This window comes from Dreissena polymorpha, chromosome 5 (assembly GCF_020536995.1).
Source record: "Dreissena polymorpha isolate Duluth1 chromosome 5, UMN_Dpol_1.0, whole genome shotgun sequence".
Classification (NCBI taxonomy): domain Eukaryota; kingdom Metazoa; phylum Mollusca; class Bivalvia; order Myida; family Dreissenidae; genus Dreissena; species Dreissena polymorpha.
The window spans coordinates 50489930-50505537 of record NC_068359.1 but is presented as its reverse complement, the minus strand read 5'-3'; the positions used below and the strand labels follow the sequence as shown (position 1 = coordinate 50505537).

At 32.8% G+C, this 15608-nt stretch overlaps 1 protein-coding gene and 1 long non-coding RNA gene across 3 annotated transcripts in view; one reads left to right on the top strand and one right to left on the bottom strand.

Annotated features, from left to right (window-relative positions):
• Positions 1-510, bottom strand: part of LOC127832507 (procollagen-lysine,2-oxoglutarate 5-dioxygenase 1-like) — a 49358-nt gene extending 48848 nt beyond the window's left edge. Inside the window, exon 1 of one of the 2 annotated variants that reach the window (XM_052358009.1) lies at positions 189-510. In XM_052358009.1, coding sequence (XP_052213969.1) covers positions 189-255 — 67 coding nt within the window. In that variant the 5' untranslated portion in view covers positions 256-510. The remainder of the gene's footprint in view (positions 1-188) is intronic. The other variant, XM_052358010.1, reaches the window with a different exon arrangement.
• Positions 1-15608, top strand: part of LOC127832512 (uncharacterized) — a 270730-nt gene that overhangs the window by 216837 nt on the left and 38285 nt on the right. The gene's annotated exons all lie outside the window — the stretch shown is intronic.

Sequence of the window (15608 nt, the reverse complement as noted above, 5' to 3'; positions counted from 1 at the left end):
GAAAATCGCAAGTATGCATATCTGATAAAAGAAACACATTTCGATGCCTTCAATACAAATTCTGTCTCATTTTAATAAAAAAGTTACACATGAAGTTGTCTTTATAAGTATTTTACACTTAGGGCCTACAAACAAGAAGTTTAAGAGTACAAACTTTAACAACTTAAACTTTAATAACTTTCACTTACCATTAATGCATTGGCACCAAGCACACAGTGATAGAAATGTCATCCATGTAAACAAGTCCATTTTCATCTAGGATTTACAATCGTTTTTCAATAAAACTCTTACAATTATAGGAAAATAAAACAACAACAATTCACGCCTATCACTGACTGCATGTTCACTGAAAAACCTGCCACATCACTGATTCTGAGACGTTCTAAGCACTAGCACTGTGCGAAATTAGATATCTTTGACATCTGACCCCCGGTGGTGAATCGCTTGTAATTGGTTCCCATCCAGAGGAAGTCATAGATAAAGACGAGTGGAAAGCTGGAAACCAGTTAATTAAAATAAGCCGGAAAGTATGATATATCCTATTACCCGTCTATTGCCGTATTGATCTCTTTCGAAGTAAGACTTACTTTTAATTCTCTATCAACAACAAAAAGTTGTCTGCAGGGCCATGAATGGTTTATACTACATAAACCACATAAAAGTATTGTATGACTGTTTAAACATCGATTTAAAGATACTGAAAATAACAGATCAGAAATTTGTTGATAAGTGTGTAGTCTATATCTGTTATCTATATTGTACATCAAAATTTATTAAATGTATTACGCCAATTGTTTATTCACCAAAACAGTGAATACGTCTACAAAGATGTGGCATACGATCATATTTGTTCATGAAGGGAAAGTGGTTATTAAATATGTAAGTTAGATTACTAGTAAGTTAAATATACGTTCAACATAATTTTTTAATGTGTGAGATATATGGTAGAATAATCTTTTAATTTTTATTACTTACATTAGTAATTATGTTTTTATTCCATATCTTACTTTCTTTTTTTCAAACACCCATGGCTTACTTTTAAAACTAGCTTACTTTTAAAACTACATAATAATCTCTTCATCTCATTTATTTAGCATGCCAGTTTTTACTATTGTTTGCAAGCTCCTTGTTTTTACAATAATATGTGTATTTTATATGTGTATATATTTTTATATATAGTTATTAATTTATTAGCATGTGGGTTGTTACTAAAACTGAATATGCCTTTGGCACTTTAACAAGAAAAAATGATTTGTATTTATATATGCCCTGTACAGAACCATAATACGTTTGTATGTGTCGGTAAATAGCTATACATAGCTAATGTTGAACTGTTATTACTGTAAACCGACTTTAAATAAATGTTTGTATCTTGTATCTTGTTGTATATTGTATACAATTATTGCTTACTGTTATTGTTATAACATCGGGCGTATACTAATAATTACCAAAATGGCTGCGTGTTGGAAGGCGGCGGCATGAAGAAAGCGGCGTCAAATGTAACAATTCTGCTAACAGAAAAATAATGCTCAATAATTCAAATAGTTTAAATATGACCATGGTGACATTTGGAAATGTTTTTGTGAGTAAAATATCCTAGTATCTCAGAAAGTTCGAAAATGAGTTAGATCTAATGAAGCACTTCTGAATTATGGCATTTGAAATATATACAATGGCCAAATTAGCATTTCCCGATCTTTAACTCAACCATGACAGTTTAAATCCGGTAATATTTCGATTAAGTTATTCTTCTTATGATTTTAAACATTAACATAATGACTTTTAAATATTATACTGTACTTATGTCTTTTATTTAAATAGGCCTGTAGAAGGTGTGTCACGATATAGGACAAAGGCGCCGAGTTAATTTTTTTTTTGTAATAACATGCAAAGTATGAGCATAATCTATATAGCTCATATGAATGAAAAATAATGAAAGATATATACACTTTAACAAAAACAAAATAATAGGTATCCGATTTTCAATTATCAGTTTTGGATATATGGCGACTTGAAGTTGTTCAATAAAGCTTATAGATTCTTTCTCAAACATGACGGACTATATTTAGCAATAAATAATGTTTTATTATAAAGTTTATTTATAAACGCACACAGAAGCAGGTACTATAAGCTAGCTGATTTGATGTACCACCATGAAAATGGATAGTTGCGGCTCATAGGTTACAGGAATAACAATAACCATTTAATTAATTTGGAGAGAAATATAAATTTTATATATTAAATTATCATTACATTAATTTAATAGTGATAATTATTATACCCATGTTTTTGAACGTACATGTAACGTTGTTCGCAACTTTTAAATAATGAAATATTACTACATCTAATTATTTCAATTAGTTTACAAATAACGTTTGTATTATTTTTTAAATCTTTTACTTTCTTGAGTTATATTGACCTCGGACGGTGGCGGTTGATCGTTGTCCAAGTAACTTACGTTTAGTTATTATAGTAATAATAATACATTATGAGCAGATACGACATTAACTCGTCAAGATCCCAACACAAAATGATTATCTTACTACACTTGATATTCCTGTACACTTAAAGGGACCATTTCATAGATTTTGTCATGTATTGAAGTTTGTTATTAAATGATTTATAAATGTAAACATTGGATATAAAAAGCTCGAGTAAAAAAAAAACAAGAATAAAATAAAAAAAATAAAAAAGTAACCCTCAACTGGGCTCGAACCAATGACCCCTGGAGTAAAAGTCAAACGCTTAGCCCACCGTCCATCCGTGCTCATACAATGAATGATGTATTTTATACTTTACAGAAGCAATTTTTGTAGTGTAACAACATATAACGACAACAACAGAACTCTCCAAATTATTCAATCGTTTTGCGTTGCAACGCTTTATAATTTTTAGGTTATTAAATCGTCAAAAGATGCATATAATTGATATATTAGAGCATGGCAAATGTTCAGTATTACTGTTTCCTCACAAATATCATAACTACAACGAAACTTTGCGAATCTGAAACCATTCGTTTTAATTTTGTAAATTTACCAAAACGTGAACAGGGCCCTTTAAGGTTTGCGAACAATATTGTAGTCTTGTAAATTGGTTACAAACATGTAACAAGATAAGTATTGATGCAAAGCATCAAAGGGCGCCGGGAATTTCAGTGTAAAAGGCACTCAATGAAGTTACATGGAACGATTTTATTCTACTGTAAATATTAATATATTGGCCAATTATTTTAAACAAATAGAAAAAGATACTGGTATAACCATTATCTATAATTTTGTGTTATAACCCCCAAATAACCATTATTTGTGATGTTGTGTTATAACAAGGTGCCTGAACAACGTGACTGTTTCGGCTATGTGTGGGACAATCGGATGTAAACAAAACGTCGCTTCAGGTAACGTTTTTGATAATTTCTTCATTATTTCAAAACCATTTTAAAAAAAACAAAGACAAGTGCCTGGTCATTGCCAAAAGACACAACTTTGGTAAGTTTGCGCTAAATTAATTAAGTATTTTTTCCAAAAAGTGCAACCGCGTGCTTGAAAACACACGAAGTGAAATGCTATGTGAGGTATATTTTTTATTAGATCAACAAAAACGTTGATTACAATGTTGTCGAGGGTTTAAAAAATAAGGCGGACATTGTAATTCTTCATAGAGAAGCTAAATACATTGTATGTTTGCGCAAATACATCTGATTCGGAGTGTGTGTATGAAAATGTAATGATGCTATGTGTGGGACAAATTTTTTAAATGTTATGTGTGGTATACAAACTAAACTAGAGAATCGAAAGATTGACATTAACGTCAATACTATTTAAAGTCTGTCTGAATAACAAAAGTTGGTCAATAAACGTTATCGGTAGTGTTTTGCGCGCCTTAAATATGATAATCACGGCGTTCATGTTAATAAAAATTATCATGATTGTCGATAACTTACATTCATATTTTGTTTACTTTTAGAATGTCATTTGTTTGCGAACAGTGTGGCAGAGAGGTCAAAACACGGTCGGGGATCTCTATCACAAAGCCACCCACGCACGGACAGGAAAATAGTTCCGTTGGGCAAACGTTTTCTTGTTTGTTTCTATAAAATTGATTGTTACAAAAAGTTGAATTTTCAGTGAATTGTTACTGCCAACTAATGCACTTGTTTAATACACAAAATCGTAAGGATTGTTTGTGCAAGATGTCATGGTAATATTATTGCAACAAAATTACAAAAAGTGTTAGTTGTGTGTTTTTAAGCAGGAATGTGTAGGCAATTTTGACTGTAACGATAGTTATTAAATAAGCTTAAAGAGATCATACAGCATTTTTAAACAAAAATACAATTAGGATCAATAACATTTTTTTTCTGGAAAATCATGTATTCGTATCTAAATCCTATTGAGCTATCTGATATATCACGCATGCTTTTTTTTAAGTTTAACAGTTTATTTCATTTGTATTTTGTTCTTTTCAGGGAGATTAAAGTAATTGTGGAAGCACCTTCAAGAGACGTACTGATATATTGATCAATGAAAAGTTGTCATATACAAACATGTATAGTAAATGTTCCAAAGTTTAAATGACTGTTTGTTTAATTACCAGATGGTGCAAGTATTGCAGAGAAAGAAAACAATCAAAGTAAACATTACATAAAAATTTGACATTTCAACAAATTGAATAACATTATATGATTTAATGTTTATTACTTGGTGCAGTGGTAACAAGATCTTGCAACGCCCTTTCATGACCGGGGCGAATGAGTATTTTCATTAAACATCTCAAACTTTTGAATTTGAGTAAATGAAGTATTGATGCAGTTCAATATGTTTGTTGGTATAATAACCCCCACAAGTCAAGACGTTTTGGCGATGGTCATTTGTTATGACTTAATTGGAGCATTCATATGTTTGAATAGCAAGATTTGCAAATTCATAAATTTACTGATTACAATTTCTTTGTGAATACTAATGTACTTCTTTATGTATTTGGTGCTTTAATTTCTATTGTTGCATGTGCATGCTAGTTATAAAGTAATGTTATTATTAATGACGTGTTATTTTGATATACTGAAGGTATTCATATGGAGATAATATTGGAATAGACCACAAACAAGCATTATTGGATTCGAAGATGTTCATATGGAGATGATATTGGAATAGACCACAAACAAGCATCATTGGATTTAAATTGTTATTTGTTATGAAACTCCTGTTTTATGAACACACATAATCAGATTTTATATTCATCTAATCAATTTTAGTAATAACATAGATACAAAACCCATAAATATACACACATATCAATACACACACTTTGTTGTGCTTATGCAAAAATACATGTTAAATGGTATGTTTGCATAGTAAGTTGAAATAAATTTCCATAAACATCACATAATGGAGCTGGGTCCCTGTCTCTTTCACTGTGGTTTTGATTATTTACTTGCCGCATATCACCTTCCGTGTGGTTTGATGGTGTTCATGTAGTTCTTACACAGCTTCTAACCTTAAAAGCGTTACAGATCTTTCGACTAATCCTTTTCAAGTCTGGAAAACAATAGAAGTAAAACCCATTTTAAATATGTGCTCTTATTTTCTTTGTCATTCATTAAAAAATGGACCAAATTCAATAATCAGGCAGAAATATCAATCATTATATTTATTTAAAGACAATAAGTAAAACAAGGAAATATTATATTTCAACATAATATGTATGCTTTTATATAAGAATTATGTTCAGTTAAAGCGGGTATATACGATTTTTATATGTGCTGAATTGTAAAATATTGATACAAATATGTTATAATAACACACAATATGCAAGAAAAATGATACATTTAAGACGAATTTCATAAAATACAGCAAATACAAATTAGCGCCCCGAGCCGATTGTGACGAAGATAATTCGTAATTATTTTCCTACAATAACCGATGCATTCGTCTTTTTAGTAAGTGTTCGTGTGTCGTATGAATCGATATCGCTGCAGGAATTTCAAATGAACCGTTAAACTAAATTTAGATTCACATCGTACATGCATGATATACATGCTGGCGAATTCGGCTGTACAGCCTTTTTCGATTTCAGAATTAAATATCTGGCTTATTTAGCATTTTTCGACACATGTTCTTCTTAACTTTTATTTTAGTTTATATTGAAATATATGTATAATAAGTTTTTACACATTTTATATTAATAAATAAATATTTGACAATATCGTATATACCCGCTTTAAACATAAATTGTTTAATCATTACATGATTTCTTCAGTATTCCATAATGTAACATTTGGTTAATTTGATATATTTTCAGGACAGACTAAAGTATATGTTCTAGATTCTTACAAAACTGTGTTCAGATTAAATGCAGAACTGACGGGCAAATTCTTGTATACCACACATAGCATTTAAAAAATGTGTCCCACACATAGCAGTATAACATTTATATACACACACTCCGAATTAGATGTATTTGCGCAAACATACAACGTAAGTAGCTTATCTATGAAGAATAACAATGTCCGCCCTATTTTTTAAACCCTCGACAATATTATAATCAATGTTTTTGTTGATTGAACAAAAATATACCACACAAAGCATTTCACTTCATGTGTTTTCAAACACGCGGTTGCACTTTTTGGAAAAAATACTTATTTAATTTTGTGCAAACTTAACAAAGTTGTGTCTTTTTACAAAGACCGGGCACTCGTCTTTGTTTTTTTTTTGAAAATGGTTTTGAAATAATGAAGAAATTATCAAAAACGTTACCTGAAGCGACGTTTTGTTTACATCCGATTGTCCCACACATAGCCGAAACAGTCACGTGGTTCAGGCACCTTGTATAAGTAGGGATGGCAAAATTATTCGAATATTCGATTGAATGGTCAGCATTCGAATAATAAAAATGACATACGCATTTTTTCCAAACGTAAGTTCACCAATATTTTAAGACCTGCGGTTCGCTAAAAAGCAACCGAAATCACCTGGGAGTAACGTGTCTGACGTGACGTTCTTCGTGTCAAACTGATAACGCGGCCCATATGAGTGTTGATTGCGCAATGCAATATACACGCTCTAAGAAAGGCCCCGACTGTTGTTTGCCAATGGGGTGCCAATAAACGGTTTCAATTGACTGGCAAATAATAATTAAGTTTTGTGATCACAGTATGTACAGCCATTAAAATGTGTGAATTACTCAAATCGCGCAATGCAATATACTTACTATAAGACAGGGCCCGAACTGTTGTTTGTCAATAAGGTACCAATTAAAGGCTTCAATTTACTTGCGAATAATAATTTTGTTTTTGTGATCACAGTTTGAACAGACATTTAAATATGCGAATTACTCAAAAGTAACATATGATATAAATTAAACAATCATCAAGGAATCATAATTCAAATCTGAAAATGCCACCAGCCCCTTCTGCAGTATGGAATACTTTACACGGTCTGTGGATAAGCAGACCGCAAAGTGTAATGTGCGTAAACTTAGTTTTACATATGCGCGGTCTGCTACAAATTTGTGGAATCATTAAAAAATAAAATTCTATGACACGATGTTTTTCATTCTATTTGTGCCCGATCACAGTATCGGTCAAAGTATTAGTCGACAGCGATACAATTATTCGATAGCAACGTTAATAAACAGCCTCGTATTTAGCAAACGGATATAACTTACTAACCAGAGGTATCAATTTTCAGGATTATTCCTGAATTCAGGATTTAAGCCCTCAAGGAAAAATTTTGATATTGATATAAAACAGAGGATTGTTTTGGTTATTTTAAGCATTCTTGTCACAAAATGTCATCTTCAACACAAATTATTGACCTTTGGCATATTGTTTACAAAGGAAACATAATTTAATGAATAATTAAAACTCTTTTGACTCTGTCCCCCAAATTCTAGGATGATTTTCAGGATTTAAGATTAAGGCCAATTGACACTCCTGCTAACCAATGGAAATTAACACATAACAAGGTAAAATCAATCCAGCCGTTTTATGCGAATAATCGAATATTCGACTGATTGACTTTGCGAACATTCGAATACCGATATTGGTATTCGATGCCATCCCTAGTTATAACCCCCAAATAACCATTATCTATGATGATTTTGAGTTGTAACCTCCAAATATTTCATAGTTCATTTTATTTACATTGGTTTCCTTTTTTTACTGGCATCCGTGTGCAGTTTTCATTAATGGAACAGAACAGTGTAGGTTTAAAAAATCTGCTTCATCTTGTAAGCGTTATTTCATATTTTTCTCAACTTCAAGGGGAGATTATTCTGAACTTATTCTTACGTTGCTCATTTAAGACTCATTGATATTAAAACACTGTAAAAGTTTGGAAAAAAATGAATGAAAGCTGTAAATTGCATAAAGAAGCTGTTTCACAATACTTTGAAATTCAGTAAAAGATCATAATAGATTTATAGCTCCGATATTCATTATTTTCAATAGGGTTTGAGTAATACTGATATAAAAACAACAAGTTTGGAAAGATTCAGACGAAAGTTGTGAAATCTTTTCAAAAAGTGGAAATTGTTTATTTTGTCAAATTTAATAGAAAAAAATTCTGGACTTATTGTCCCGATGTTTTTCATTTTTAATGTGGTACAAATGCTCATTGATATGAAGACACTGTAATTTTGGAAAGAATCTGATGAAATTTTTTGACATAATCACCTAACCAAGCAGTTTTTCACTTTTATTTTAAAATTCAAAGAGACATAATTCTGGCCTTATGGTCCGATATTGCTCATATAAAGAGTTTGGGTTGGGTCCTCATTGATAAAAAACCTGTGTAAGTTTGGGAACAATCGGATGAAAATTTTGGACTTCGAACAACAATTTCAATATTTCTCAAATTCTAAGGAAGATAACTATGGACGTAATGGTCGGATAATGCTAAAGGGTCCATACCACCTAGATAGTAATACGTGTCGCGCTTCGCACTCTAAATGTGGTTCTTAAAAAAAGGAGTGCTTGATTCTAGGGAAACGGGTTGCTGGGACACAGCTCCTCCTTGATAAGCGGCTGCTTTCTTTATCGCAACTCATTGTTACAATCAATAATACGTGTCGCGCTTCGGACTCTATATATGGTAGGGATAGTACTTAGGGCCTATGATAGACAACCATAAAAATACATGGATAATAGATGTGTTGTTTGCATTTATTTGTTAATATAAAAACACGTGTATTTTTTATAAGATAATTAAGTGATGTAAGAAATTTTAATTAACGTTGTCACCACGCGGCATCCATTAATTTTAATAAAAATGTCCACTTGTAGTTAAATGGATTTTAAAATGTCTACATAAAATAAAGCTTTATTATATTTATTAACCTGACTGAAAAAAAATGTCAGCCGCCGAACTGTTCCGTTCGTGCCGGAACCCGGGATTGAACCGGGGGCCTCTTGATGATTGATGCTTAAACAACTTCAGTCTAACGCTCTCCCAACTGAACTATTCCGGCTGACATCATTTATGTACTGCTATTTGGTGAAGTTGTGTATAGCGATCGTTATTATATGTCTATTAACAAACTAATACATTAGTACCACTACGCCTTCCAATAAACTTGCTTGCGCGATAGGTCGTCAAATATCGTACTACATTGATTCTCCACTAAATAAGCAAATAAGAAAAGAAAAAATTAATATATTTTGATTATGTTTTGTATTTATACAAAACCAGAAAGTTTCGCGTATTTGCCCAGTCCCTGTGATCTTTCCCCTGTGATCAGTTGTTGATCAGTTATTAATTAAAACAATTAGCTTTGCATTATTGGCAATAAATGTTGTAATAAATGTAAAAGGCACAAATGCAGTACTTATTTACACGAATGTACACAAAAAATGACCACTATGCAAGATATTCTTAAAACAAAATATATACATTGATCCGTAAAATAACTTTTCCTCCCATAAGCGAAAAATATGCATTACATACTAGTCGCCGCTCTCCAGAGCGACGCCAATAAGCAGGCCGAATTCTGAATCGAATGTGTTTACGTGATTTAAATAAACGTGTCACTTACGCCTACGCCAATAGCCCTTACACCCCACAAGTTCAAAGAAATTTTCGTAAGTTATCGACAACAATGGAGCTAATTTGTAATAAAAATTAACCGCTTCTTGTTACAAAAGTATATTTCTTTATTGATTTATCATAGTGATAATTATCAAGTTATTGATTCCCGCCATCGGTGTGGCATGCTGTTCTTAGTAGGCGACAGTGTTAATCGACAGCATGTTGCTTCCCTTTATTTAATGAACGACAAAATCTTTGTACAGATATTATTTGTCTAATGTTTAGATTGACGAAATTTCTTTTTTAACAAACTAAATGCGTTTGTGTTTAAGGCAACTTATGTAACTATTTCTTTTGTTTTAAATTGTTTTTTCGATTCGCTTTACGTAATTTATTTTTGAAATGATTGCGTTTTTAATCGATATTCAAGGACATACAGAAATTTCAAGAGCGCAGATCGGTCTGTAAGGGTATCGGGTCTGTTCTTCATGCTAACATGTTCGGTCTGTGTCTTTACGGCCTTTTCTATATTTTTCAAAGGCAGATGCGACATACCAGATATCACAAGTGCAAATGCTGTGAAAGACTCAGTGCTTGTTGTTAGCGCTTATTTGAAGTTGCTAAATAATAACGAATAGGATACCGTAACTATTGTTCAGTTCGTCTTCTGTTGGCCAGCGTAACGGAGCTAGTTCACAAGTTTGAAATTATAACAGAAAATTAAGTAACGGTATATCGTATATTTTGACGTGCGCGCTTGTTTCAGCGTAAAAAAATCACATTAAACTATGATGTCGTCAACGGAGGAAGAGGACTATATTTCGGAGCTGTTAAGACTGTCGACCGATTTGGATAAAACGCGGAATCTATTCGCTGTAGTGGACACCAACAAATACAAAATGCCATCGTCAAACACTGATTGTGGTGGAAACGAAAGCGATACAGATGATGAGATTTCTAAATACTTCGGAACGCCAAAATCGAGCAGGAAAAACAGTCCGAATCCAGGCGTCAAAGCGGTGATTCCTTCATCACCAGGAGCTCGTAGCACACCAAAAGTGATACGGAAAGATGAGAGTAATATTACAAATCCGCAGTGTGAACAACTTTTGAGCACCGGACAAGGAAAATCTAAATTTGTTTGCAACCTGGAGTATTCACGCTCTAGCAAACAGCTGACAGTATGCATAGAGCTTGAAGGACATCCTCCGTCATCTTTGTTCGACATGGGAGCTAAGAAGATTCTAGCGAAAGTCTCCCTGGTACCTGGTCGCCTGATGAAACAACGCGGGGTTGTTTTTGCAAGGAAAGGGAAATCCCACGATGTTCAACCGATGATTTTCAAAGGCCTTTCTTCAAGCGAGTTATCCCAGATGAAACTGTATGTGAAGATATGTGGCTGGGTTGGTAGTTTTAGGTCGTCGCGGTTTATTCAAGAATTCCAAATCGCGTTTGATATGGTTACCATTAACGGCAAACATAGTGAGGGTTTCGACTACAAGGAATGAAGTTGCAGTCTCCGTTGATAATTATATTGTGACAAGTTGATACTATCTAAAAACATATTGTGTTATTATTGCGTTTAGAGGAACCGTTTTGATTTGTCGTCTGAATCAGTTCAAAGGATAGTGCTTGGCTCAATCAAATGCTAAGTACTTATATAATACATTAATTTTACTAAAATTGTTTAAATGACACTATATGTGTACTTACAGTGTTGTAATGTTATAAAAGCGAAAATAAATAGTGTATTTCATGTTGTACTAAACACTGGCGATTCTTTATGTTTATTCAAAATGAACTGATTGGTTTGATGTAGGTATTGAATTGCACATTTATGTTTAATTTCAGATCTAATGATTCTCATATGTATTATCATATTAAATGCGCATTTTTAACAAAGTAAATGGTTTGTTTTACATCACATATCTTATTTGTTATTTGTATGTGGGCACACATACGGTATATGCGTTGTGTTTTATAAAAGTAAACTGCTGGTTTACGTGAAATCGCGTGAACTAATATAACTCAGAGTGCGTCTATATTTATACGCAGTTTTTTATGGAAGAGACTCTATAATATTATGAGACACATTTAATAAAACATATTTACTCATTATTCGTAGTATGTATCTCCGGCATTAACGTAATCTGGTGTGTTAAGAAATGATTTCCGGCTTTAGGTGTGTGTTATTGCGGTAAAACCGACGGGTTGGATCTCAAAAGCATAGGAATTCAAATACGAGGGCGATAACCCGAGTGGTTTTGTACAGAACATTGGAAATACTAATTGGTGGTGTATTATCAAAATAATCAACACTTACCCGTAAATTATTTTGATTCTACAACGAATACATAAAATCCTTACATGAAATATTTACTCCTCCCTTTCGCCGCAAGAAAAATACACGTGCTATTTATGTTATTTTCCAACTATGTCAGAATGACTTCAACGAAATTCAAGTTTCCATGATTGAGAATTTCTTGTTACTGCCAGATCGTTGTGTAATTAATCAGGTGTGGCTTAGAATAAAAGAATGGCGAGGCTCCCCATCCCTGCATGTATGTATGTAGCAATGTATTGATTGTCATTTTGTTTAGCGTCTCGTTGAATGTGAGCGTGTGTGTATACCGTATGTACGTTAATTACTGCTTCAAGACAAATCCATACGATCTTTAACTTATAATTATGATCAAAACACTCCTTACATGTTTTGAAAACGAAACGCATAAGAATTCCTGTTTTGATTTGTATTACCCGCGTTGTACAATAGACGATTCAATAAGTGATGACGGAACTTTGTTCAAAACAGTAAACCTGATGAAACTAGTCATTGATTAAGTAATTAATGGTAACGCGGACACCATATTTCAAGATCTCGACTCCCATTCTACATTTGATCTTGATTCAAATCGAAAGCAATGCAAAAACATAAAGGCAATCACTATCTTTGCCACTCTGTCCAAATCCCCTAATGGTTTTAAATCACTATGTTACTGGAATGGGGAATCTCACATATACATTGTATGCACACATAAAAGGTTTTACTAATCGACTCTGCTTAAAGTATCGCTAAACGTGCGTGGTAGATGAGGATTGTGCCTTAATTTCGTGTTACAATTCTGAGCGTTGAGATCTGAGTCACGTGACAGATAACGTAACCCGCGTCTAAAAACCTGAGTGAATAATATAAATAAACTGGTAACAACCCACCATATTTGATGTCGAGTGTCCCTCTGCTATTGTTCCTCGTCTTTGCTTTTCACTCAGTCTAAACACTCTTCATGCTCTATTTTTCATATTTATAAAAAATAAATTCGCTCACACATCAACGTTAAAATGCTCTATAAATTGCCTTAACTAGTTTCATGTGCTATTTTCTTAAACGCTCTAAGAACGTCTATGGAGAAGAATTCATATACGTTTTCAGTTTTCTTGTTTTCTTTTCCATTGTATGAATGCAATTCACACGTCATGTTCAAAGTATCATTATTATAAAATACTGTCTAAACAAATCTGGGTGATTTCGAGATTTATTAAAAATCGTTTCGTTAACTTTGACAATAAACATCTGAAATAATCTTATTGTTTCAAAACAAGTATCCTTCCACCCTTCTGAGCAAGCAAGAAACCGCCAAACGTGAGATAATGTTGCACGCCCGCACAGCTTCAATTTTTCATGTAAGCATGAGAACAACGGCAATTCTTGTAGTAAAATATAACCGGAATCAGTGAACATCCAGTAACGACAAACAACCACAGTTAACCAGTACTCACACATTGATGTTTACCAAAATAAATTAGCCTCAGCTGCACTGAATGTATGAAAGTGATGGCTCAGAAAATAAAGCACGATAATGCAGGCTTCAAATTAACACTTGCATGATTTTATTAATGCTAATATAAGCGTGAAGATTGGCATACCTTTCAATTTAATAACACGTATTTATAACTTTCTAACAAGTTCTTTGTTGTTTTCGACAGGCAAAGTCATCGAAAAAAGGTAGAAGTGAAAAATCATGAGCTCCGATGGTGGATTGGACGCGCGACCTCAAGTGTGGTAGTCAGACAACCGCGTTTCTTAAGAGCGCGGAAGTGACCTTATTTCACTACACTCCTCCCTCTCATAATATTTCATGGCCCAGACACGCCCGCCAGACACGCACAAACAGCATGTCTTGCATCCGCATGGCCCATCCAGAAACCACTACACAGCTCAAACTCACTCCCAATCGTTCGCCTCGTCAGCAATAAAGTAAAAACTCCTGAGCTTCGTTGGGTGGTTGAATCAGACACTTCGACCCCTTTGGTTCTTTTTTTATAGATGACACTTCGACCCCTTTTATACACTTAGACCTCTATTTTTTTTAGACACTTTGGCCCATGTTGTTTTTTTGAGACACTTTGACCCATTTGTGATAAATAAAAGATATGCATTATGTGACACAGTCATTCGTGTTATACTTGATCATATGAAAATACTTGTTCAAAGGAGAGGGAATAGGTATATTAGTGCTTTCAATAGAGGTTCATGAAATACTTTGGACATTATTTATAAAAAAACACATATACAAATAATTATTTACTACAAACACGCTTAGAGTCTAATATGTTCAATGATCAATGAATACAAACAAATGGTATTGTGATATCAATTTATTTAGGAAAAAAAAGACATAAAAATATTGTGTGTGGAATATGATCAAAATACACTTTAAAATTTTGCTAAGTTCATTTTTAAAGAAAAAATTATTACAGCTTTTGTTCAAAATCAATTAAGATCTTCTTGATGAATGACTATGAAAAGAGAATAGAGAAATGGTCTCTTGTGGATGCGAATAACATTCGGAGAATTAACATTACATGATATAATAATTAATATTGTATACAAAAATCTAAAAATACAATACTTACAAACATCTTTAATGAAACGAAAGTACTTTTTTTTTAAATAAATCATTTGTTTTCCCTTAACTTAGGTCACATAGAGCAAAAATTTTCATGTTGATAATTGTTATATTATTAAGAAAATGACACTATCATTATGTGTCCTCTTACTAATCAACACTAATCCCATAAATACGTCCATAAATTTCCCCGACTCTTGTCAGAAACTTTTCACAAACAATGTCGTACACAGCCCTTCTGTTTCTGATTAGGGACTGCTGCGATACCAGCTGATGATGGACAGGAAAAATATAATTAAACTAAAGTGATAATAACAAAAACTTTATTGCAGACAATTAAGTGAAAATTCTTAATAGCAAAACTGCTTTAATTTTCATATCCGTAATAGCACACCACCCTCCATAGGTATTGAAGATATTCAACATGTTTATCTAAATTCTTCTCATAAAAACTGAAACATGTCATTCTGGTACTATACAAAACACATTGTATGAATTATGTCCGTTTTTAACTTAGTACGCCATCATTAATTGAGAAAATGGCCAACACATAAACAATTTCTTAAAAGAATCTATAGACAGTAAACATGAATTCTCGTCATGTTGGTATCAATGAAATAATTATGTCTAAATAGGCGTTTATTGGTCTCTTGATGCTTATCTTATTAAGGATCCACTA